General features: G+C 52.7%; 2 protein-coding genes across 2 annotated transcripts; one reads left to right on the top strand and one right to left on the bottom strand.

Annotated features, from left to right (window-relative positions):
* Positions 1-743: 743 nt before the first annotated feature.
* TGME49_214970 (DNA replication licensing factor, putative) lies at positions 744-12,422 on the top strand. Its single transcript, XM_002370777.2, has 17 exons — positions 744-1,352; positions 2,021-2,105; positions 2,461-2,650; positions 3,097-3,320; positions 3,520-3,659; positions 3,893-4,106; positions 4,426-4,813; positions 5,403-6,064; positions 6,694-6,811; positions 7,185-7,402; positions 7,706-7,800; positions 8,267-8,454; positions 9,082-9,232; positions 9,621-9,754; positions 10,388-10,568; positions 10,761-10,847; positions 11,311-12,422. Exons 1-17 carry the CDS (start codon positions 1,350-1,352, stop codon positions 11,380-11,382), a joined length of 3,150 nt encoding a protein of 1,049 aa, XP_002370818.1. The 5' UTR covers positions 744-1,349; the 3' UTR covers positions 11,383-12,422.
* Positions 12,423-13,311: 889 nt separating this feature from the next.
* TGME49_214980 (hypothetical protein) lies at positions 13,312-19,035 on the bottom strand. Its single transcript, XM_002370778.1, has 2 exons — positions 18,131-19,035; positions 13,312-17,822 (listed from the first exon to the last, which is right to left on the bottom strand). The coding sequence occupies exons 1-2, from the start codon at positions 18,679-18,681 to the stop codon at positions 15,044-15,046; spliced, it is 3,330 nt and encodes a 1,109-aa protein (XP_002370819.1). The 5' UTR covers positions 18,682-19,035; the 3' UTR covers positions 13,312-15,043.
* Positions 19,036-23,812: the final 4,777 nt, after the last annotated feature.

Below are 23,812 nucleotides of genomic sequence, written 5' to 3' on the forward strand. Positions count from 1 at the left end.
GAACATCAAAGATGCACTCTATACGCTTCTTCTGCAAGCTGTAGTTATTCTCTCCGTAAACAGATCGTTGCCTCAGCCCATGGGCATTGTACCTCGCAGCAGCGCCCATAACACACCAATGTTTTGAAATACAGTTCAAGTTACTCAAAGTTTCTCTGATTCTCGGTCTGTTCCTCCCCTCCTTCCCACCACACTCTAATAAACACTTCTGATGCTACCCCTCTATCTCGCAACGGCAGGAAAAAATTCACCTCCATGAAACCCCGTTTTCTGTCGTATGCGACACACCGGCTGCAGGTGTTACTCGGTTTTGGCATTTACGCCATGTCTCGGCACCTGATAAGCGCAAATGGTAAGGAACTCACCGCCACACACCTTCGTATCATGGACGCACCCCACGTCTCTGTCGCCTGAGCACCGACAGCTCGAGTCCCTTTCCGCTGTTTTTTTGTTGTCCAGATGGTACACAAGAAAGTGTCTGATTCTAAGCGTCCTTTGAGCAGAGGCGACCCGTTACGCGGTGCCTTCACGCACGCCGAAGCGGTCGGGTGGGAGGCTCCAAACGCCTTCTGTGCGTTCTGTTCCCTCCCGTTGTCGCCCCCCTCAAACCATCTGTCTTGATTGCGGAGACTGGAAGCAGTCTCCGGCCGACACTCTGATTGTCGCTTCTGTTTGTTTTGCTAAAAAAGAGTGTGCTGAGCAGAATACGCCGAGGCGGAAAATTCTGTTCATTTTGCGACACTCGCGGAAGCAGAGAGAGAAACTGGGTTCTGTGTTCAGATTTCCTGCAGAGGGAGAAGAATTTACGAAACGCCCTGGCAGGCTGTGCGCCCCCCTCGGGTACACACCCAGAGCAACCCCCTTGTGCATACTCGAGTTTCACCGGGTTAGCGTACTAGCTTCAGTTGTCCTTTACTCTGCTGACTGTTTTTCTCCATTCATCAAGATCCAAACCCTCTCCTTTCTTTCTGTTGTTGTGATTTTTACTGCGTCTCTCGCTCGTTGGCGGGCTGTGGAGGAAACCAGTTTCGCCGGCACACCGCCTCCCTCCTGTAGTTTCCCCCCTTTGTTCGCCAACTGGTCTTCTGCCAAGTTTTTCTTCTCGTTCAAGGAAGCAAATTTCCTGCAGCAAACCTTTTGTTTTCTCCCGGTCAAAATCGTCTTTCTCTCCTTTGTCCTCGTACTTGTACCCTCGGGGTGTTATTGTCCACACTGCGTGCTTTACTCCCTCCCGTCCTGTCTCTGTCTCTTCTTGCCCGGGGAGACTATCTTTCCAGAACGAGCACTCTCCGTCTTTCCTGCGACACCGCCTTCGTCACTTCTCACCCGTCAATAAAACGTCTACAAAAATGGTAAAGCGGACGATCACAGACTGCCGTTTCGGCCGGGAAACAACCTTGTCTCCGAAACCGGGGCCGGTTCTACATACTTTCGCTTCATGCGCTTGAAAAATAGGAACAAATTAATGACGGTGACGAATGTGTCATTCGAATATGGTTTATATCACCCTGGGTGTACATGTTGTGCGCTGATGCAACCTCTATCCTCTTCTCTGCTCTCGCTTGCTTTCCTCTCTGTTGTTCGGCGGTCTCTCTCCCTCCTCATTCACTTTTCAAGACTCTCTGTCTTCACTGCTCTGGGGTCGCTGTTCCTTCTCGTCTTCTCCGTTCTTTCGATTTCTCCTGAGAATGCGCCCTCTTTCGTCCGTCTGCTTCTTGTCTCTTTTCCTGAGGGTGTTCCTTTCACCTCAACCCCCTCTTCTGTGTCTCGGGAGGTCTTTCTTTCTGCATGCGACGAGATAGCGTCATTGCCGGCGTCCCCATGCCTACGGTCACCCTACGCGTATCTTCTTCCCACTGGAGGCGATAGGTGAAAACTGAGAGGTAGTGTCTCTGTGGAGACTGCGTTTTTCTCGAAGCGGAGAACGGGTTGTCTGGATAGTACTGTGAGTCACTGTATACCCCTCCTTGCACTCTGAATTTCACCAACTTCCAACAGTGTTTTGCGTTGCTCCTCTCAGTCGACAAATCGAGCGAGCGGCCTGGACCGGTCTCCTCTGCGCCGCACCGAGGAGGATAGCGAGGCTGATGTCAACGCTGATGGAGGTCAGTGAAATGTTTGAAGGGGAACGGAGTCTTTTATCTTCTGAGGCCGCTGCACTCTTCTCTCGAGCTTCCTCGGAATGGTTCTGGGCTTCGTATGGGGAGTTCATAACATCCGAGCGGCACATGTACAGCCCACAGTCGCCACCTTCGAATGAACAGTGGAAATGCTTGGATGTCCTTCTCTGCCGTTCCCGCACAGCACGAGACTTGGATAGGCGCATGCAAACATACGGACATACTCACACGTATTTAAATAGATGTACATTCATTCATGCATATAGACGTAAGTCATATCTATGGGACCATTTTCTGGACATTTTTGCCGAGCGCGTCGCTCTCGTCGTTTCCTTTGCAGAGCGAGGAGTTGTGCTCTCGGAGGTGGAGGAAGAAGACGACCAGGGCAGACTGCGCGGCGGCGTCCTCGACGAAAATGTGGATTACTTCCAAGGCAGTCGCGAGTTGGATTTGGAGGAGAGAAGGGCGGAAGAAGAAGCAGAAAAAATCATCGATGAAGAAAACACAGAGGACCTCGTCTTTGGCATGCGGTACGGATTTGCACGGCCCCTGTTACAAAAAAACACCGAACAATCAAACCCCCAATTCGGCCTTCTGGAGGCCTTCTCTCCGCATATGCATCGGCAGATCATTCTGAACATATATATATATATATATATGTATGTATGTATGTACGCATGTTGTATTTGGTCTCTGTAGGAAGCCTATGAGTCGCGGCAGATGTATGATTGTATATAGCTCAAAAAGAACGAACTTCAATGGTTTTTTTGTGGAGACAGCCACGCGTTTTTTGCGTGGCACCGTTAACGGCTCATCTTCATTCCCTTGCGTGCATGCTGAGATACTCAGAGAGCGCCTGCGTTGCACTGGCATGTATGCCAATGCGTATAATCACGGTAACACATAAATATGAATGCATGTATATGTTTGTGTTTGTTTTTCCCTTTTTCCTTATTTGATTTGTTTTTGTGTTCAGAGATGATGAGCGGGAAAGGGAAGCATTTTTGGCGGCGGGCATGGACGCCGATGCCTTCGACGCTTCGCTGATCGACGACGAAGATTTGGACGACCTCGACCCTCACTTGGAAGAAAAAGCGAGAAGAGCAGCAGAGCGCCATCTCGACGCCAGAGAAAATGAAGCTCGCAGGAAGAGAAGAGGCGACAAGGCAGCCAAGGGAGACATCTGGGCTCAGCTTCTCGGTAGGCATCCTTAGCCAAGTGCCCCTGAATCCCTACTTCTCTTCATCCACGTAAATAGATGTAACGACCTGGATGCATATACTTTTGTATATATAGGTATATGTGTATGTATATTTGCATGTGATTCTGATGCGCATGCTTGGGTGGGTTTCATCTCTGTCTTACGCTCCGTGTGGTGCCAAATATCTCCTCTTTGCAGAGGAAGATGACGAAGGTGCGTCCGAGATGGACAGAGTCCTTCGCCGCGTAGAGGAACGCAGACGGCGGTTCTTCTCAGGCACCGGCATGGGAGGGAGAGGCAGCGAGCAAATCAACCTCCACGATCTTAACGAAGCAAAGGTACGATTCGCATGCACTCCTTTTTAAACAGGTTTCGATACATAGATGCATTACATATGCATATGTATGTAAACATGGTTAAACGGCTGATTTCAGCCTGCATATGCATATACATATATACATACATATATATATATATATATATATACATGTATATATCGCGTACGGCGGCGGATCGGATCTGGACGTGGTTGTTTTTGTTGTCTGTGGGGTGCGTTCGCTTTTTACCTCAGAAACTTTTGACGGAATCTAACCCGGCCCTCGTGCCCTTCGGCGAGCAGCACCAGCAGGCGATGGACACTCTGTTCAAGTATTTTCTGTACAAGTTCAATCTGCATGCGTTTCGCCGGGTGCAGCACGGCGGCGTCGGAGAAGAGGAGGAAGGGGAGAAGCGCGACGACGAGAAGGCGCTGTATTACCTCGACAGAATCCAGGACATGATTCGCGGTAAGATGCAACGCAAATACTTCGACTCATGAGCCTGCACGGATCGCCACACAAGCCAAGAAACCAGGACGCATGCAGTTTCGGAGGTTCAGCATGCGTAAGTCAACTCTACGAGCTCTCCGGCAAGTGACCCGCCGATCAAATCCAACACGAAGCAGCGCCTGGTATTGTCATGTAGACAAATGTCCACCTATATATATATATATATATATATGCATATATGTATATATGTATATATCTGTGCATTCGATTTATGGTGAAGGAGTACAGGTGCAAGATGCCATTTGACATATTTGTGAATTTTGTGTCTATTCGTCAGAGGACCGGGCGACTATCCTGGTGGACACGCGGCATTTGATTTTTTTCTCTGACCAGCTGGTGAAGTGGATCGAAGCGTATCCGCTGCCGGCTCTGCAAGTAATGAACGATGTGATCACTGTCGAGGCGGAGGCATCTTGCCCCTCTCTCTATTCGACGCGAATTTGCTCGGTGATTCTCACCGACTGGCCGTACAAGGAGGAACTTCGTCAGCTCAGGTGCACTCACCTGAACTCTCTCATCTCTGTCTCCGGAGTCGTCACGCGTCGCTCTTCTGTCTTGCCCAAGATGCGGCTTCTCTACCTCAAGTGCAGCAACTGTCTCAACAGCATCACAGACGTTCCAATCCAACTTGTCGAGGGCAGGAAAAACGACGCCATGCCCCGAAAGTGAGCGAAACAGCGGGGCCAAGAAGAGAGGGAAAGCAGGAGAAAGAAGAGGTGAAAAGCGAAAATGGAAGCACAAATGGTGTGGCGAAAGAAACAGAACACAGAAGAAGAACTGAGGCAGAGAAAGAGATGAGACAGAGGTTAACAGACAGGAAGGCGGAGAAGGAGTGATGAAAGAGAGGGAGAACCCAGGAACGCAGATGGAGGGAGGGAAGGTGGAATGGGGAATAGCCACACCACGGGAGTTGCCCCGAGGCAGCAAGACCTCGCGGGGAAAAGCAGTTCTTGCTCTGCACATGCAACAGGTGGAGCTGCTGTGTTCGCACCCGACGTTTTCTAAGAATGGTGCATGCTCTCTCTTTTTCCTTACACAGAACTCCAAATGCCTTTTAGGTCTATGGCGAGACCGATAGACCGATATCGCATCTTCGAATGTGTCTATTACACCTGGTTGTTTTCGTTGTTCGCCCCGCGAGTCTCCAGTGCGGTCTCGAAGCCTCTAGAGCGTCGACAAGGCCCCTGACTCCCCTCCCCTTCCTCCTTTCGTTATGCGCATCTTTTATTGCTTTCGTGTCTGTTCTGGGGGCAGGTGCCCGCACTGCCAAGGTTCGCGCTTTATCATTGACCGCGTGAAGACAGCGTTCGTCGACTTCCAGCGCCTGACTCTGCAGGAGTCCCCGGGGAAAGTTCCTCCGGGTCGTCCGCCGCGCCAGCGTGAGGTGATTATCACGGGCGAGTTGGTGGATTCTATCAAGCCTGGCGAAGAAGTGGACGTGCTCGGAATCTACCAAACCAAATGCGACTATTCGCTGAATGCCAAGACTGGGTTTCCGATCCTCGCCACAGAGATCCTGGCCAACAATGTGGTGCGAACGAGCGACGCGAGAATGACCGAGTTCACCGAGGAGGACCTGAAGGCGATCAAACAGCTGTCTCGGGACCCGCATATTCGCGAGAGAATCTTGGCGTCGATTGCCCCCGCGCTGTGGGGAAACCGAGAGGTGAAGACAGCCATCGCCTACGCCCTGTTCGGAGGTGTCCCCAAGGGACGAGGCCCCAGCGAACGGGGACAGGACGGAAACGACCTTCCCGGCAGTCTCCTCATGGGCAGCAGCCGACGGACCGCCTGGGGCAAGGGTGCCAGCGACGCAGCGCAAGGCATCGGCGCCCGCGAAGAAGGCGGCTCTCAGGGGGGCACTCTGGGCTCCAGTCCTCACACTATTCGAGGAGACATCAACGTCCTTCTCCTCGGTAAGAACGGGGAGCAAAGCCAAGTTGTGGTCCTTTGTGCATCTAACTACGTATCTGTATGCAGATGTACCTTTAGAATCATATTCCTATGCGTGCACGTATTTGTGGATACACGCTTATGTACGGTTGAAATGGAGTGAGTGTCTCGTCCTCTCTTTTCGGGGTCGCTGAGACTGTTTCCGTGGCGACGCAAGAGGCTCTTCACTGTTGTGTAGGAGATACATGGGAGGCTAGAGAAGAAACAAGGATCACAGAACGGTGAACGGGAGCTCCTCTTTTGTATTGGTTGAGAGCTCTCGATGCGCTGAGTGCGGTACCACTTTATATAACGGTCATAGGGTTGGGGAAAACAGGTAAATGAATATTGGGAGTTCTAATAGAACTACAGGTCGTTTGGTCCCGAATGCCGATGCTGACATGGGCTGTGTGATTTAGCAGATCCCGAGTTGAATTGCGAGTTTGTTTTCATGCCCCATGCACTGTCTCGCCTCGAAACACAACGCAGCGTGAGTGGAAGTCGACGCCCCTCGTGGTCCATCATCTGATGGACACAGTGAGACTTGCTGTGCAGACGACTGGGGACAAAACGGTTTGCTTGTGAAACGAAACACACTTGTTCGTTCTCTCAGGTGACCCCGGTCTTGGCAAGTCTCAGGCTCTCCAGTACGTGGCGCGAACTTTTCCCCGAACCGTCTGCACCACCGGCAAGGGTGCCTCGGCGGTCGGTCTCACAGCTGGTGTTCGAAAGTAAGTCCCGAACCGGAGATAAACCATTGCCGTTAGATCCAAACAGCACGTGCCATCCACAAATGCATGCAAACATATATATGCACATACGTATATTTCCATGCCTATATATATATATATATATATATATATATATTTGTAGGTATCCGATACCATGGCATCCACATCCTAGATGCGGGCAGACCTAAGGCGTGTATGTGGTTAGTGTGAGGCTGTAAGGTTTGCGAGGCGAACTGCTGTGTAGATTGACACCACCTACACAGATGCTGCGCCGCCGACATTACTTCGTAAGTTTCTGTGTATATCTTGGGATTTCACGGTGTGGGGAGCGAGAGGAGAAAAGACAGTTTCGCCGTTCGTGAGTCCGTTTCAGGGACCCGCAAACGGGCGAGTGGACGCTGGAAGGAGGCGCCCTGGTGCTGGCAGATGAAGGCATTTGCCTGATTGATGAGTTCGACAAAATGGTGGACAGAGATCGCGTCTCTATTCACGAGGCGATGGAGCAGCAGTCCATCTCGATCTCCAAGGCAGGCATTGTCACCACCCTTCGCGCCCGATGCTCCGTCATTGCAGCGGCGAACCCAAAGTTCGGTGAGCCGACGAAAGAAAACTTCTGCGACTCTGAAACTGGACGAGCTCGTGTTCTGGATGTTCGACCTCTTGCTTCGTTGAGTTCCCCACCCCACCCCCCCCCCCGTCAGAAACGCTGACCGTGGAGAAGCGTTGTGGAACTCCTCTCAGGCTGTTGACACCTCGTATGCACTGGCCCAACTTGCGACCAGGGAGACAGCTAGCACCGGCCCCCCCCAAGACACGATCCACCTTCGCACCACGAAGCAGAGAGCCTGCTGAGAATCTCAAATCCGTTACCTTTCCGTGGTGTCTGTCTCGCAGGTCGCTACATTCCCTCGTACACATTCAAGGAAAATGTCGACTTGTCCGATCCCATCTTGTCCCGTTTCGACATCATCGCTGTCCTCAGAGATGTGGTGAGTTGCACCGGCTCTTCAGAGGCGCCCTCCCAGAATGCAAAGATCTGTGCATGCGCGCGGCGCGTCACGGGAGTCGACTTAACAGTGGTTTCTTTCGGTGCGCCACTCCGAGACAGAAACGACCCGCGCCAGGGTGGGAGTTCTCAGACTTGTCGGTGCCTTGCGAGAGCGAAGCTTCTAGAAAAGCAGAGGAGAATCGGATGTCTCCATACAAGTCGCGGGGTTTGCAAGCCGACTGATGTTAGTATGACAGGTCTGAGGAAGGTCCACGTTTACACGAACTGAGTGGAGCGCGACGCATGTGGCGCCTTAATGCAGAGAAGCAGAGGCAGAGATTCGGAGGACAGCAGGGATTCAAGATGATGGACGCCCGCCCTCCCTGCGCCTGTGTGGATCGGGCAGTATATACGCCATCATGAGGCCATTTTGTGGCCTTGTCTGCTTTTCGCGGTGTGTGCTGTAGCCGGATGCAGACGAAGACCACTACCTGGCGGAGTATGTGCTAACGCATCATCAACTGGCCCATCCCAACATATCGCACTTGGAGAACTACCAGCAGAGGATGGAAGAACTGGAACATATCATGCTTGGCAATCAAGCCTACGAGCCGATCCCTCAAGACCTCTTGCAGAAATACATCCTCTACGCCAGGTAAACGAAAAAGACATGTGTAAGAGGCCCGGAGGCTGACGCGCAGAAATACCAACAACAACAGACGGGCGAAAGTGGACCTGGCACGAGCGCGTGCAGTGCCTCACCAATATAGTCTCTATGTCATGCACAGGGACTATTTGAGTCTTCCGTGTCGAGGCTCCCTTTCAGAAGTTCGTCCTCAAAGAGGTAGCGTATCTGCTCTTTTCGAGGCTGTTTCTCCGGTTTCCTTGCCGATGCATGTCGTCCTGCCGGTGGCCACGTGGTTCACTGGAAACTTTTGTCTTCTTTCTTGCATGCGTTGCCCGTCGTTTTGCTTGTGCTTGGTGTCGCCATCCTCTTTCGAAGCACACAGGGAGACACAGTCGCCTCTGGTTCCTTCTTCGTTATCTCCAATTGGAAATGTTGCCTCACGGTTAAAGTTAGGAGGGTCGAGTAGTATCCATACACACCAGACGCAATAAACGTTCGTCATTTATTGAATAGGTGTAGGTTCAACAAGAATCCTCCGCCTTACTTTCCTGCAGTCTCTTGGAGGTCTCCGTTTCGCCATTCGCTGTCCCCTTGGGGGGCCTTCACGGTCCTGCGATGTCTTCTCTGTCGGCTTGTTTTCCTTATCTGTTTCAGAGCGAATTGCCGCCCAGTGCTGGATCCTTCCGTGAACTCCGTGGCGGCCAAAGTGTCTTCCTTCTACGCACGCTTGCGTCGCAGAGCTGCGGCAACCGGAGGCCTTCCGCTTACTCTGCGTCACGTCGAGGCGCTCCTTCGCATGGCTGAAGTAGGAACAGGAATGAAGTCTTTGACTATCTGATGATGCAAGGTCTTTCCTTTTGAATGAAGCTTTCGATTCGCACTTTTCACTTTCCAAAAGTGCACCTGCAAGCACCTTTTGAGAAGAAAAACAAGAGAAATCGGCGTCTCGGATTCGCTTCTCCGGCGAATTCCAGCGAACAGCCTCTCGAGCTTCTCGCGAGTCAAAACGCACCACGTCTGTTCCGAGGCCTGGCAAGCGAGATCAAGTAGAGTGCGTTCCCGGGAGAAAGGGGAAGACGTCGTTGCTGCTCTCACGTCTTACTAAGTGGCGGCTGTCGCCATTGATACGGAGAGCACATCGCTGTTCACGTGTGTGTGTGTGTTTGCTCTTGGATTTTCTCCACTTTCTTCAGGCCAATGCAAAGATGCGCCTCTCGCCGGTTGTCAGCAGTACAGATGTCGACTACGCCATCGCGACCCTTCTGGACTCCTTCATTTCCTCTCAGAAGTTTGCCGTCCAGCAGCGCCTTGGCCGCGAATTTGCCAGGTACAGTTCGAGGCTCGCTGGCATTTCTACGCTTTCAAACACTCGCCGGCGAACGTACATGCACGTCGAGACTTCTGTCTTTCACGTGCCTGTCTATTTGTGTAGACTTCATCATGCATATATGTATGTAAAGCTAAAGATATCTGCGTACACCGTTAGGTATTTATGAGTTTCGTTGCCTACATATAAAATGCCGACATTCATGTTTATTCTGTTCAAGCGATAAAATGGGGAACGCCTCTGTGTGTCACGATGTGATTCTGTGAAGGGAGCGCACGCGTTTTTTCTCTTCTGCAGTTATGGGTTGTATTCTCAGCATAGATTCTGAGTCCTCGAGATGTTGTTTGAGGGGGATCGAGAGAAAACTACGACTCAGATGCGAGTCTGATCAGGACCATCGTACTGGGAGGAATCATCTCTGAGACAGGATGTGAAGCGTCCGTGACCCAGTGGTCGGAAGGGCCAAACCGGAGAGCGCCTGGGGTATAGATAGGCAGTGTCCTCTACGCGATGAAGTTTCTTTTAGGCATTCACATCACCAGCGTTTCGCCTGTTTCTTCTAGCCTTTCGCGGCTCCGCCTCTTCTTCGTGTTTTCTTCGAATGTCGCTTCCTTTGCTTGTGCTTTTCTTCAGATATCGCGCGCTCGCCAGAGGTGGTTGGGCGACGCTGTCTGCGCTCTTGAGGCGCCTCATGCAACAGCGCCTGCAACGCGTTATGCTGCAGAGAGCAGGCGCTCCCGGCGCAGAACTGGAGCCTTTGAGCCAGGCCGATTTCGACAGTGCACGAAGAGTTAAAGTTCCAGAATTCGTGAAAGTAAGTGGACAGTGGGAGAGGGACGGACGCGAAGTCTTCAAACTCAGGCGGGGCAGCACCCCGTGATGGTGTGTGACATGCGTTCTCTCTGTGTTTTCTTTTGCAACTTCAAAGGATCTCCCTCCCTGGTGCCACAGGCTGTCAGTGTTGTGGGGTTCATCCTTGATTTTTGGGGTTTCCCTGGTTTTCTAGGTCGCGGCCCAAAACAAATTCGCGGCCTACCAAGTCGAGGCCTGGATGGCGTCGTCACACTTCACGGAGCAATTCCGCGTTGTTCAGGTGCGTCTCTTCGAAAGCGAACGCGTAGATGTTTTCCCTGCGCAGAGATGTTGGAGAGCGCTCTGGTCGGTTTTGTTTTCAGCCGGCGAAACGCAATGTCTAGCAGACATCTACGTAAAGTTGCCCGGGGTTGAAGTCCCGCCTCTTGAGCCTGTACTCGACTCTCTGTGCTTCCACACTGCCACGGAGATTTGCTTGAATCTGTACTTGTGGGTATGTATGGTTACTGGTGAGAGCATGCAAGTACCTGTGAACTGACAGCACCTGCATAAAGCTTTCACAGACCTGCACATGTTGCATGTATTGGTAAGTGTTGAAACATGGCTGAGTCACTGAAAAGGCAGAAGGTAAATGCCTTTTCTTCTTCCTGATGGACGCGTGGCGAGTTAGCGTTGGGGAGGGATGTCGATTTCGTTGAGGATGGTTTGCGCGAGACCTTTTTTCTGTGGGTCGTTGTTGACAGGAAGGAGAAGACAAGACGATTGTCTCGCTCAACTGGAGCCGGCCGACCGCAGCGGCTGAGGGCAGCGGCTAGAAAAGAAAGAGGCGAAGGAGCGTTAAGGAGGAAGAGAAGAAACGTTGTGAGAGACGAAGAAGGTGTCACAAAAGTGTGACAACAGGTAGAAATTTGAAACCAAGCAACACAGCTTGCTTTCTGCAAGGAAGGCAGAACATGCGAGACAAATGTACAGGTTCTTTGGGAAAGAGTAGGAACGCAAAAAAGAGGTGGACGTCGGGAAAAGGAACGAAGAAACAGGAATGGTTCCATTTCCTGCGACTAGTAACCCTATTTTTAAGGTTCTTTCTTGAGTGGCCTATCCGACCGAATGAATAAACAAACTAGAGCGGTGTGCTGGACGCAGAGGCGATTTCCTGCCTTGAGGCATTTCTCTCTTGTCTCCTCAGAGTGCCTTCCCCATGAATGACACCAGAGGTCTCTTTCCTGTGAGTGTGTGTGTGTGTTCGTCGTTTCTCTGTGGACTTTAAAGCATGCGCGCCGCTGGATTCTGTAGAACTTCGCTTCTCTTCCGTTTTTTCGAGCACGCCGGTTTGCTGCTGTCCTCCGCTGTTTTTCTGGCAAACGCCGTGCCGGGGCTTTGCTCGGGGGCACTCGAGCTCTCTTCTTCCTTTTAAAAATAACGAGTGTGTTCTTTTTCTTTCCTTGGCTGGCTGCGATCGGATCTCGCAGGAGTTCGCTCTTGATTCGCGCTTGTTTCCTTCACGTGTGCCTGCCTGCTGGCGCTGCAGTGTGTGGAACGAAGAAACGGACAACGTGCGTGAGTCTGTAAACGAGTTTCTCAGCGCAGCTAGAGTGCAGCTTTCTTCGATACTGCTGCATGTTGGGGTTTCAGTCTGGCCGAGGAAAAAGTTGCCTGCCGCGCTGTTCCCTCCAGATTTCCCTTCCTCTGTCTTGAAGCGCTCCTGCCACAACTTCCACATCCATTGCCAAGGGGCCGTAAAAACACAAAGAAAACCACACAACCTTTCTCGAGGCACTCTACCCGTTCGTTGCTGGAACATTTCAGTCAACTGCGTCTCTCCCCGGTAACGCTTCTACCTGCGACGTTGACCTAGGGTGAAACTCGCCTAGAATGTGACTGAATGGAGAGTTGAGAAAGATAAATAAAATCCACTACCTCACGTAGCACTCACGTTACGGAGACAGCATTTGTTCCAACTGCTGAAAGCTTACGTGGTGTAGGGTGACACTACCTGCCGAATAGAAACGACGTGGTCACAATAAGCAGCGAAGCGTTCACTTTGAGCAGAGGAGGAAAACGACAAACAGACCGCGTTTCGTCGCACGAGCCTTCTTCATGTAGCACCTTGTTTAGTCTGCGTTTGCCGTTTTCCGGCTGGGTACACCTTAAGTGCAGAGGCGACAGAGTTCGGCTCAGCCTTGCTGCGCTCGCTTCCACTTCTGTTTCGTAGTTGTATAAGCGGTCGGTGTACCGTGGTCCTGCTGCTGTCATAACGAACGCATCCTTCGGCTTTGTGTGCAAGCCTGTACCCAGCACGTGTCTGCGTCAACGGGTACCACGTTTTTCGATTTCGACGACGGTAACTTCTTTCTCGAATACCATATTTGGTACCTTGGCTACTTGAAGGATACTACGGATTTCCCACCCCTCTTAAAACAACATGGAATTCGGACTGCTGCATCTCCCGACACCAGGCGATCGGGTGAACACGCTCAGCGCTGTGCGAATGCTTCCTATCTGGTGTAGAACTTGAACGTAGTACAGCTTACCCACCTACGTTGCTACGTTAATCCAGTACTGTTATAATTAAAGCACATGACAGCGAATAGGATTTAATAATCATGCCAGGACGCTAAGAATTCAATCTGGGTGTTCCGCACAGATGAACATTAGGACAGTACAAAAGGGAACGCCGTCTTTGTACAATTTGCATAAAAATGTTGGAATTTCAAAACTGTGGTTCTCGGAATAAAGCGCAGACGAAATCGGCGCTACGAGTTGCTGCACGAACTGCGCTCGTTTATCATTCAATTAACAAGAGCCTTCTTCCGGAGCCAGGATCGAAGTCAAAATCATTTTCTGTTCGATTGAATGGTCACAGAAGGTGGATCTAGATGGGGACCGTGTCCGTTCCGAATATTGACGAGGACCGGCGGAAGCGTCTAGGCACTCTCCACACCCCTGGTGTTTTCCGAATAGCAACGGTTCTCAAATGCTCTATAGTTAAGAAGCAGCAACAAAATTCACCGAATGCAATTCAGCCTAAGGACGCACCCCCATTTCCGGTGTCACTTCACAGCGATTATCCTTGAGTTCCCGCGAGGGGTCCTGCTTACATCGTTTGTCGACAGCCCGCCAGTGCTGTTGCTTCTGTTTAGGGTCTATAATCGTATCCATCGTATCTGTGAGATCTGCACTAAAGTGACTAGAACAAATGTATCTGGTGGCCCTACTGGCAGTCCAACAATAAAGCCAGTTTTCCTTATTGATCTTTCCATTGTAATCTTTATATAGCCGTGCGCGCATGCGTATGCGAATGCGCATCGAACGAGAACACGAACGAAAGGCAGTGCCTTTTCTCGCGAGGTTCGTGACTACCCACTGAGAGCGAAGGGTCCGTTAAGTTGTAACAAGGTAGGACAAGCACCTGCAAGGAAAAACTCCGAGGATGTGAAAGCTGCACCGACCGAGGTGAGATTCGCACATTTTCCATGTGTGCTTGCACTGAATTGCTCTGAAGAGAAAGCGCTCACCTCACCGTTTGCTCTCCCCCTCTCTTTTTCCAAGCAGGACATGCTCGCGCGACTTGTTTTGTAGAACGTGGTCGTTTTGATTTAGCGTATATGCGATGGTAAACAGTCTTTCATTTGATGTCGCCGTTCTTTGCGTCATTTCCTTTTCTACCTGCGTCCTCCTTTTTCTTGTCCCTCGTTTCAACTCTCGTAGGTATTTGCTGCTTGGGGTGTATCATCTGTTCGGCTCTTTTGCATTTCTTCTTTCGTTGGTTTCTCCATATTGCTGCACTCGCTCCGCGTAACACCGTTTGATTCTGTCTGATTTCCCGTTTGTTTCTTTGTCTTGTCGCTTTTCCACAGCGAGCTTGCACTGAAGGTCTTCTTGACGCTTATGCCTTATTTCTGTCATCAGCATTTCGGTTGTCTCCTTTTGTAATTGGATCTGAGTTTCTTTCTGTTCCGATGTCCTCTCTTCCTGTTTCTGTTCCTCTTCTTTCCCTTTCCTTTTAACCGTCGCCTCCATCACACCCATTTTTCCTCCTCCCTCGCTTCTCTATCTGCTTGTATCCTCCTGTCTCCAATCTTTCATGCACAGCATGGACCGTCCTCAAATCCTGACAAAAAACTAGACGGGGTCTCACTCTCCTTCACTCTGGAAAGAAAGCCACTCCCGCTCGGCAGTCCCGTGAGAATGCCATTATTCTGGAGCTTCAAGCCACGTACTGCGCTGGAGGCAGCGTCTCCCAACGCATTTCGGAAGCCCTGCATGCAGTTGAGTCGCTCTGTCCAGCCTCCCTTAGCGTTCCACCTGTGCCAGCACTCAAAAGAGGCGCGTTCTGACATGTTTCGCTTTCCGAACTCCGCCATGCGCGCCTGTATCTCTTTTTCTCTCCACGCGGTTCTCGCGCGTTCGCCTCGAAGGTGCGTCCCGACACCATCTGAGGACATTTTTTCTATTTCCAGCGTTGAGACCGACTGCCTACATGCGGAGAAACGGGGGAGGCGGGACCTCGTGAGGGAACGGAATGGCCATGAAAGAGGGCGCGGCAAATTCTCTCGAGCCTGCCTTTGCAGTCTCTGCTTTGACCGCCACCTTCTCAACGACTCTCCCTTCTTTCCGTCTCGCCGCTCGCTCCCGCGTCTCTGTCTCCACGACTGTCTCTACACTGGCGCTTCTCCGAATGCCGGCCCTTCTCCTGTCCTTGCATGCGCTTTGCGCCTGAACGTTCCCCGCACCCTCTGCGACCAAGGAAGCCGGGAGAATTCGCCTGCTCATGTCGGCGCCTCTCCGGTCCACCGAGCCTCTGCTTCCGACCACGAACACGGAGGAGGAGCGGGAAGAAGTGGAAGAAGGCGAGGAAGGAATTCCCTGCGCCAGCGCGTGTCTGTGAGATTCTCGCTGGTCCTCACAACGTTGAGACTCGAAGGCTCTGCCTCTCTGCTCTTCTCGACCTCGGCCCGGGTGACCTCCCGGCGGGGACGCAACCTCTAGACGGACGACAGGGAGAAGAGAAATAGACTGGAGAGCAGAAATGCTTCCAGACGGTGCAGACTTTGTTCTCCCCAGAGGAAACTCAAGGGTCGAGGGAACAGCGAGAAGGCCCCCCGTGGATGCCTGGGTGCTAGGCGACGCCTGCGCACCGGCGTAGGGGACAGACGGAGACAGCAGAGGCCCGGCTGGCTGCACCCGAAGCGGCGCAGCGTTCCGAGAGGACCCCAAAGTCCGCATGTCGAGAGTCTGCAAACCACATGTCGCTGTCGCACTCGGCCCCACCACAGCCTTGGCCTCTGTATCGATTGAGTTGGTTTTCCTCACCGAAACTGGATCCTGGGCCTTATGCGTTGCAACTGACGACACACTCTTGAACGGTTCCAGGTTCTGCGTCTCGTCCATGCCCTCGTACCCACGCACATTCGTCTTCTGAGTCGCAATGCCTCCACCCCCCGACTCTGGAGCCAGCAGCACAGACAGAGGCAGGCGCCCAGGAGGTGGCGTCTCCAACCCCGCTTGTCCCTTTCGACCTGTCCCCTCGCCGACTGACTCCGCGGGTACGCCGCGCCCCGACGAGCGCCGGGTCAGGAGCCCCAGCAGGAAGCTCGTGGGGGAGACAGGGGCCGCTTCCGACTTCTCGCCAGCCTCTCCTGCTGGACTGTCTCTGTCTTTACCTGCATCCTGGCGGACATCCTGCAGCGGGGAAGAAACCACGGCGGAAGGCGGCCGGGACGAAGCGGCGGAGGCGGGAGCGGTAGAGGACGAGTTAGGCATCGATCCGAGAAGGTAGAAGAATGAGTCCAGAGTTCCATCTCTTCGTGAAAAGAACAATGTCTTGGCACCCTTCTCCTTCGGAATCTCCGTTCGCTCTAATTCGGAGCTCCCGGCCCGCGGGCGAAGCCCCTGTGTCATCCCGTCTCTCTCTGGAGGCTTTTGTCCTTCACGATTTTCGTCTCCGCCTTCCTGGGGTTTGTGCATACGGCTCGGCGCTCCGCTGGGGCAGCTGGGGGCTGCGCTGGCCTCCACAAAAGGCTGACTTTCTCCTTCTGGGCCTTGAGCAGACCCGCCGCCTTCAATCGTCTTCATCTGCCTCGCGGCTTCTTGTCTCTGAACCAAACTCTGGAGAAGGAAGCTCGTCGACGCACTCAGAGCACTTGACAGGCCGCCGAAACGAATGGAGCCCAACGGGGTGCAGAGAGACACCCCCATCCGCGGTTCGCTGTGCCTCGTGGGGACACAACCCCACACACTCGGGGGTTCGTATCTGGCGCTCGCCTCTTCTTTCTCTTCTTCGCGACCCAAGGAAGACGAAGGAAGAGAACGAGAAGTCCTGGCGGGCGACAGGGTCGTGAACGCCGGACTGAAAGATGGCGACAACGAAGATACGCCTTCGGTGCTTCGCCTGTCGTTCCTTTTCTTGGTATCGCGAGACGTTTGCGTTTTTTCTACGCCCAGTTTCGCAGGCTGCGCAGGACGCAGCGGTGGTGTCGAGCATTCAGGCTTCTTCTTTTTCTTATCGCCCTGCGGCTCCCCGTCTAGAACGGACCTCGACAGTGCCCTCGGTTTCTCTCCTGTCGCCGTCTCCTCGCCAGGCTGCGTCGACTCGCTCTGCTCTTCTCTGTCTTCCCTTTCTTCGCCTTTCTTTTCAACTTTCCGGCTTCTGCTCGTCCCAGCGCTTCCAGACGGAAGCCCGTCTTTCTTACTCGACTTTTTCTTCGTTTTTCCATGCTTATCCCTCCGTTTCTCCTGCTCTTCCAGTCCTTTCTTGGGTTTCGCCTCTCCGGCGTCGGCTGGTGACACAGCCGATTCTCTACCGTGTTTCTCTTCCTCCTTCCGCTCCTTCGGAGGAACCAGCGAGGCGGAACACAACGACGCGCGGGACAGGTTCTCCCTCGCCGCGTCTCCTTTCTCTTCCTTCTTCTTCTCGTCGCGGTCGGAGCCAGCGTTCCGTCTCACGCCACCCTGACTCTCTTTTCTCCCCTTCCTGGCTCTTCCCTTCCCCTCCTTCGGCCCCTCCTGAGCGCTGTCTGCGGACACTCGACAGCGACCCGAAACATGAACTCCCAATGCAGTCTCAGAGGCCGCAACAGCGCAAAGGGAGGGGGAATCCGGACAGCGTCGAGAGTTCTTGTTATGACTTGAGGCTGAAGACGAGCCGGAAACATGACTTGATACAGCGACAGTCGCGGAATCTGCAGCTTCCTCGCTGTTGTCGACAGGCGCAGACGTAAGGTTCATTGCCTCGTCTCCTCCTCGTTCTTCCTTGCTGCGTGGCACACATGAAAAACCACAACGAAACACTGGAGCTCCAACACCAAATAACCACTTTGACAGTAGTCAAACGGACGCGCAAAAAAAAAGACAAAATACACGAGACCAACGCGACGCAGACTACTACATTTCCGTGTTACCGCACACCACATCGGCAGCCGGAGGATCTTCAACATACGCGCCGTCTTTCGCCAATCAAACCCAGCCTTCTCCAATCGGCTCTAAAAAGACCCCCACATCGTTACTTGTCTTTATAAAAGAGCTGTCTGCATCATGCGACACCGTCACATCTGTCTCGCTCACCGTCGTCTGTTCCGAGACGTTCCTCGATTCGCTTGTTTCTGACCGTCATCTTCTGGAGTCCGCTGCGTTGACTGAGGCGCTGACGCGTGCGGGTCTCCTTGTCCCCTGTCTTCCTGTGTCTGGCCTTCGTTGCCCCTCTCGCGGCCAGAAGAGACAGCCACATGGACTGGCTCAGGGGAAAAAACTTGGACGAGCCTCTCGTCTTCACCGGCTCCTAGGGCGCGGCCGCGGCCACGCGCCACGCGCTTCGAGGACATACGAGAGCCGGAAGGCGTCTTCAAGGAAGACGCTGCGGGCACACCACTTTTGTCAGGGGAATCGACAAATTCACAGGATGACACCGCAGTCTCGACGGACTGCACAGGTCCCGTCTGGGTTTCAGTCCGAGGGTCTTTGCGCTTCTTCTTTTTCTCTACCGTGCTCGGAGTCCCGAGCTTCGCCCCTTTTCGCTCTCGAGTTGGAGGCAGGAGCGCAACGGAAGCCAGAGAAGAAGAAGAGGAACAAGGCGCCAACTCCCTCCGAGAAAGAACCAAAACCTCGCCGGTCTCCATTCCGTCTCGCGACGGCGGCCCGGGCACACTCAGAGACTAGCGAAAGGCTGGACAGCGACTCCTGAGGGTGGGCACCAAACGTCGCTTGGAAAACGGACGCGACTGTCCGCGTCAGAAGTCCGCCGAAAAAACGGAGAAGGCAACGCGTGAAAACGGATCCCGGAAAGGAAGTATACACACGGCTCCAGTCTCACTATCTGGAGATCCAGATTGGAGAGAGAGTGGCGTCTAGGGTACACGCCACCCCTGCTCAACGGTGGTGTGTACGGAAGCGTACGTTCGGGTCTACAGTCACCTTGAAAACACACCCTCGTTGGGGCTCCCGGCACATCTGCGCGTTTCTACGTTCACCTGAAAACGGATGCACTCGCGAAGCGGGTTGACTCAGATCACCACATCACCATATCGAAGCGTACCATTCTTCTCCAGAAGTGCTCTTCCTGCGATGTTTCATCTCAAATCAAACTGCCGGGCTGCAGGAACGCGCATCCTTGGAAAACCGAAAAACAAACTGCAGGTACCGGTAAGAGGCGGGTTGCCAGGACTCGCCAGAATCGTGGAGAGGCAATGCACCGTGCACGGAGGCGGCGAACCAGGCACAAATCCAATTTTCTTCGCTCGAAACACGGAAACACACACAAATACGATCCGCTGGCCAAGCACCCAGCCGTTCGCCGCTCCACAGAAAAAGGACGGCTTCTCTTTTCTTCAGAGATGACAAGGCGAGAAGGCCAGGGAGCCTGCACACGAAAGAATGATGGAACAGGCGGAGGGGACGGATTACTGAAACTCTACAAACTCCGCAGAGTGTCAAACGGCTGGCCGCTCTGGCACGCGCTCGTCGGTGCAATAACTCGGCGCAACACGCTGCGAAAGTCGAGACGACAAACGCCTGGAAGAGACGTCCGCACACTGTTGTACAACGCTGAAAGGAAAACAGATGGAAAAAGGGGAAACTGCGGCGACGAAAACAACTGCGTCTCGCAGCTCGGACAGCAAACGCGAGGGAACCCAGCCTCACTTCGCGGTTTGCGGAGGAGAGGCAGGAGCCAGCGTCTGCTTGCTGACCTGTCTGTGCCCAAGACAAGACGCCGACGCAGAGAACGTCGGTGACAATGCCAACACGGGATGTGGCCGCAAACGTGAAACGCGATTCAACCCCTGAGCAGTTCGAAGCGCGTTTGGACGCTGTATCGCGAGGAAGACGAAAATAACGACAAACTCAAGACCGTCAAGAAGGGCTGCACTCACGCCCGCCTGCTGAGCGGTTCGAAGACGGAGTGTACGTACACTCGAAAGAAAATTCAAGTGGTGTGTGTCGTTCGGTCAAGTCGCCAACCCAGCTGCCAGATATACAATCGTGCAGCCGACAGCCGAATGGACAACAGGTCGACAGCTTCCTCGAACTGTTTCTGTTAAAAAGTCCCCGTCTCTTCTTGTCGGCGTACACTGACAAGCAAAACTTGAACAGTACACAGTGCAGCACTACACATCCAACGTTCTGACCCTTTTCTCGACGGCCGTCCACCAGAACGGCCAAATTTCTCTTTGGTCGCGCTCTCGAGGGGTCTAGTTCACGCAGGTCGCAATTAGAAACGTGAAAGTGGCGGTACAGTCATCCCTATTCTGGTTCTTCACCAGCACTACTGTCGTCAGCAGAGGTATCTTTCGGGTCCAAATTCCCTCTATCGCACATCGATCACCTCCCCCCGATTCTCTCCCTCGAAACTTCTCCCTGAACAGCTTCTACGGAAGTTCACAGCGCGTACTAATACAGGAGACCGCGAAATGCGCTACTCTGAAAAGTGGCAGGGGAAAGCGACTTCTGCCCCTCTCCCAAAGACCGGGAACGCCGCCACAGTTCGGAACCACCGTCCCGCGTCCTAAAAAAGAATTACACTCACAAAAACGCGGAACAGAGGAAGCGGAAAGATGGCGAAAAAAGGGGTGCCGGCGGCCGTGCAGGGAGGACCGCGGGACGCGAGACGCCAGGATGGGGTGGACTGTGGAAAAAGGCGCAAAAAATTGGGAGGCCACTCGTCGGCTGCGAAGCACAAAACATGCCGTGGCGGAAGTTGTCAAAATCTCCTCCTGACAACAGGCAATATGGACAGCCTACGTAAAGTCAATGACGTGTGAATTTATCTAGTGACGGGACTCCGGAAAAGCCGTTTAGGTCCCGCAGGCGGATGGCAGATGCTGCCAAAAAGCAATGTAGCACAGAGTTCGAGTTGCGATCGTTTGATTACGTACGGAAAACTGGGGTTTTGTCGACACAGACAAGCCAAGCCCTCCGAATTCACGGGAGGCGGATGGGAGGAAACCGGTTGCGGCCGACCTGTCGAGCGAGCGCGCACGAACGCGCCTGAGAAAGGTCAAGTTCCTCTCCCCTTCCCCGCTGTCATTTGCCGCTTAAAACGCGCACAGAGCAGCGTCTCGCAAAACCGGTTCTTTACAAGAGAACTGAAAACACGCGAGCGTCCGGAACCTGGCAGAAACATCCAGAAACCTGCGCAGAAAGGCCGTGGCACACCGGTTGCCCGTAGAAACAATCCAGTCCGCTGCAGATGCTCTCGTCCTCGACCAACCACCTCCCTCTTCACAACCGCCGAAACCAAAGTCATATATAACACGTTTTCATCCGAAATTTTGAAGTTCCGTCCACGGGAAAACGACCACCCGGCCAACTCGTCTCTCCCGCCCAGTTCCGCTGGGCCGCATGCAGTGAGCTGCAAGAGCTGGCCACAGAACCAGCGTCTCGAGACGGGACACGGACAAGCAATTCTAAATCCTTGGCTACGGACTGGAAAGTGGACGACTTTCTGTCCTCCGCATCAGAAGTAACTGTGTTTTGCCAACTTACTTAACACAGGTGTCTTTACGGGCCTTGTTTGGGTTTAGCAGGAATCGCCACCGGAGCAACTGGAAGCGGAAATAAAATTCTGTACTTCGCCATGTGCACCGGGATTATCTAGCGTTTGTAGCCTCTATTTCGGCTCATTACTCTTATGTTACTGAACAAAATTCAGTTAGGAACAGTGGCTGACTACAGATGTAGAACGCCAGGTGGGTCAAGAACGTCTGGAGACAGTGTGTTCTCTCTGCACCACTGAAAATTGTATAAGTGTGTACAACTGACACTACAGTGTTCGCACTCGTGGAGTATGTGCCCAGAACCCCTGAATTAGGCGACCGAAGAAGGATACGTCTGCATCAATGGCACTGAAAGGCGATCGTTGCCAGCGTGTCTTGCGTCCGCAGCGTGGCGATACGCCGGAAGGAATTACCGGCAGAGAACTCGTGCAACTAAGGTTTTGTTCGTTTGACCGAAAGCCGTCGGTTTCTGGTGCTGCAGGCAACCACCGACATGAATGTGTCAACTGAGAAAAGCAAGTTAATAGGTCAGGCAGCAGGGTAAAGCTCTGTTTCATGTGCAGACGCCGAATACTTCGATACAAGAAAATGCTGACTGTTGGTGGCGCTCGTCGTCTCCATATATTTTGCCGGCGAAGAGTGGTTCGTGCAGATTGTTTTGTTGCTCGCGACACTGCTAGTCGACTGTACCGTGTTCCAGTTCACATCTGAACCGCTGACTACGAAGTTGTAGACGCGGAACAACACGGGGCATCCGCTATCCGTCTGTAGCAGCCCCGGCGATAGCTGTGTTCACAAGAATTTTTGTTCGATTTTCCTGGAAAACCCCCATCTTGTGGGAACACGCGCGTGCTTCCTCTGGATGTGCAAGGGTGGTTCGGTCGGTAGACTCCTGCAAGACTCTTTCGATTTTCTCTCACTGTTTTGAACGTTTTTATGCACGATGGAGAAATGTATCGAAACCAACAGAAATATTGCAAGAAACGACGAACGCGGCACACTCTGTGGAGGCAGCAATCGAGCCAAAAGTTGAGTGAATGTGATAGTGCCAGGTATAGGAAAGAGGAGATGAGGTGGTTGTGCATAGCTGTACGGGTATAAATGTTGGAAGTTGGCATCCGGACCGCAACACAGGCATCCGAATCCTGTATCTGACAAGACTAACCAGATATCACAAATGCACACAACAACACGTGATTGCTAGAAAAGGATGCAGGACCGGTCATCACGGAACTACAGTTCCGACGCAGTCGTTAGGGAGCCTCGCTGCCGTGAAAAACACTGCCATTTCACGTAGTTCTGCGCAAAAGAATTCATGGCTTTCTCAATCAAGAGTCTTATCAGATCTGCACTGGAGACAAATAAGAGCTTCAGCGAAAATCGCTTGCTTTGTCTTCTCTACATACTATCAGCACACGTACGCAGAGTGGCTGTTGACAAGTTCAGCAATATAATACAGTCTCAGGGAATCTTTCTGTCGCATCTCGGACGCTTCCGACAAAGGCAGCCGGTACGGGGAACTAAAGGAGAAAAACACTGTGTACCGCATCGTTATCCACTTCTCACTGCCGACCTATCCTTTCAAGCGCATCAGTACTGGCGACATCTCTGCGTCACAGCAAACAAGACATGCCGTCGAGGCAACTATGGGAGCTTAGGCATAGAACGCCATTTCATTATGTACTTTTCTGGGATTCGCTCAACGAGCGTCAACCGCCTCCACGTTCCCCCAAAAGCGACGTATGATCATTCCCTGTGGTCTTCGGGCGAAAGCAGAATGCCTTCTAGCCCCAGTATGTACGGAGAGAGACACCCTAAGCTGCTACTTACATATATTCAGACCGCCAGGTCGTCTGGTCTAGAAATCACGGTGAGGTGATTTTCCAACCCTTGTTTGTTCGTGGTCCACGGAACCGCTTGTAAACTCTAAACGATCCGAAGCAATCTTTCTAGTTTCCAAGCAATATGCGCCCACAGTCTCGTTTTGTTACGAACTGGCGAACGACAGAAAGCCTACGCGCAATCTCTATACACAAACAAGTAGAGTTCAGTGTCTGCCGTGTCTGAGTCGTTTATTCTTTCCTGTCTTCGCCACATGCTGTTTGGCCGATCGTCGCGAAGACAGAAGCTGTGGTTCGTTCGCTTCTGTCGCGTTTCTTCAACGACACCTCCCTTGCTCTAAATCGTGCTCTTCTGATTCGTTTTTGTTCACAACAGTCTCCTATTCAGTGCACACGTCGGCCGTTCGGTATCCCGC

This window comes from Toxoplasma gondii, chromosome X (assembly GCF_000006565.2).
Source record: "Toxoplasma gondii ME49 chromosome X, whole genome shotgun sequence".
NCBI lineage: Eukaryota > Apicomplexa > Conoidasida > Eucoccidiorida > Sarcocystidae > Toxoplasma > Toxoplasma gondii.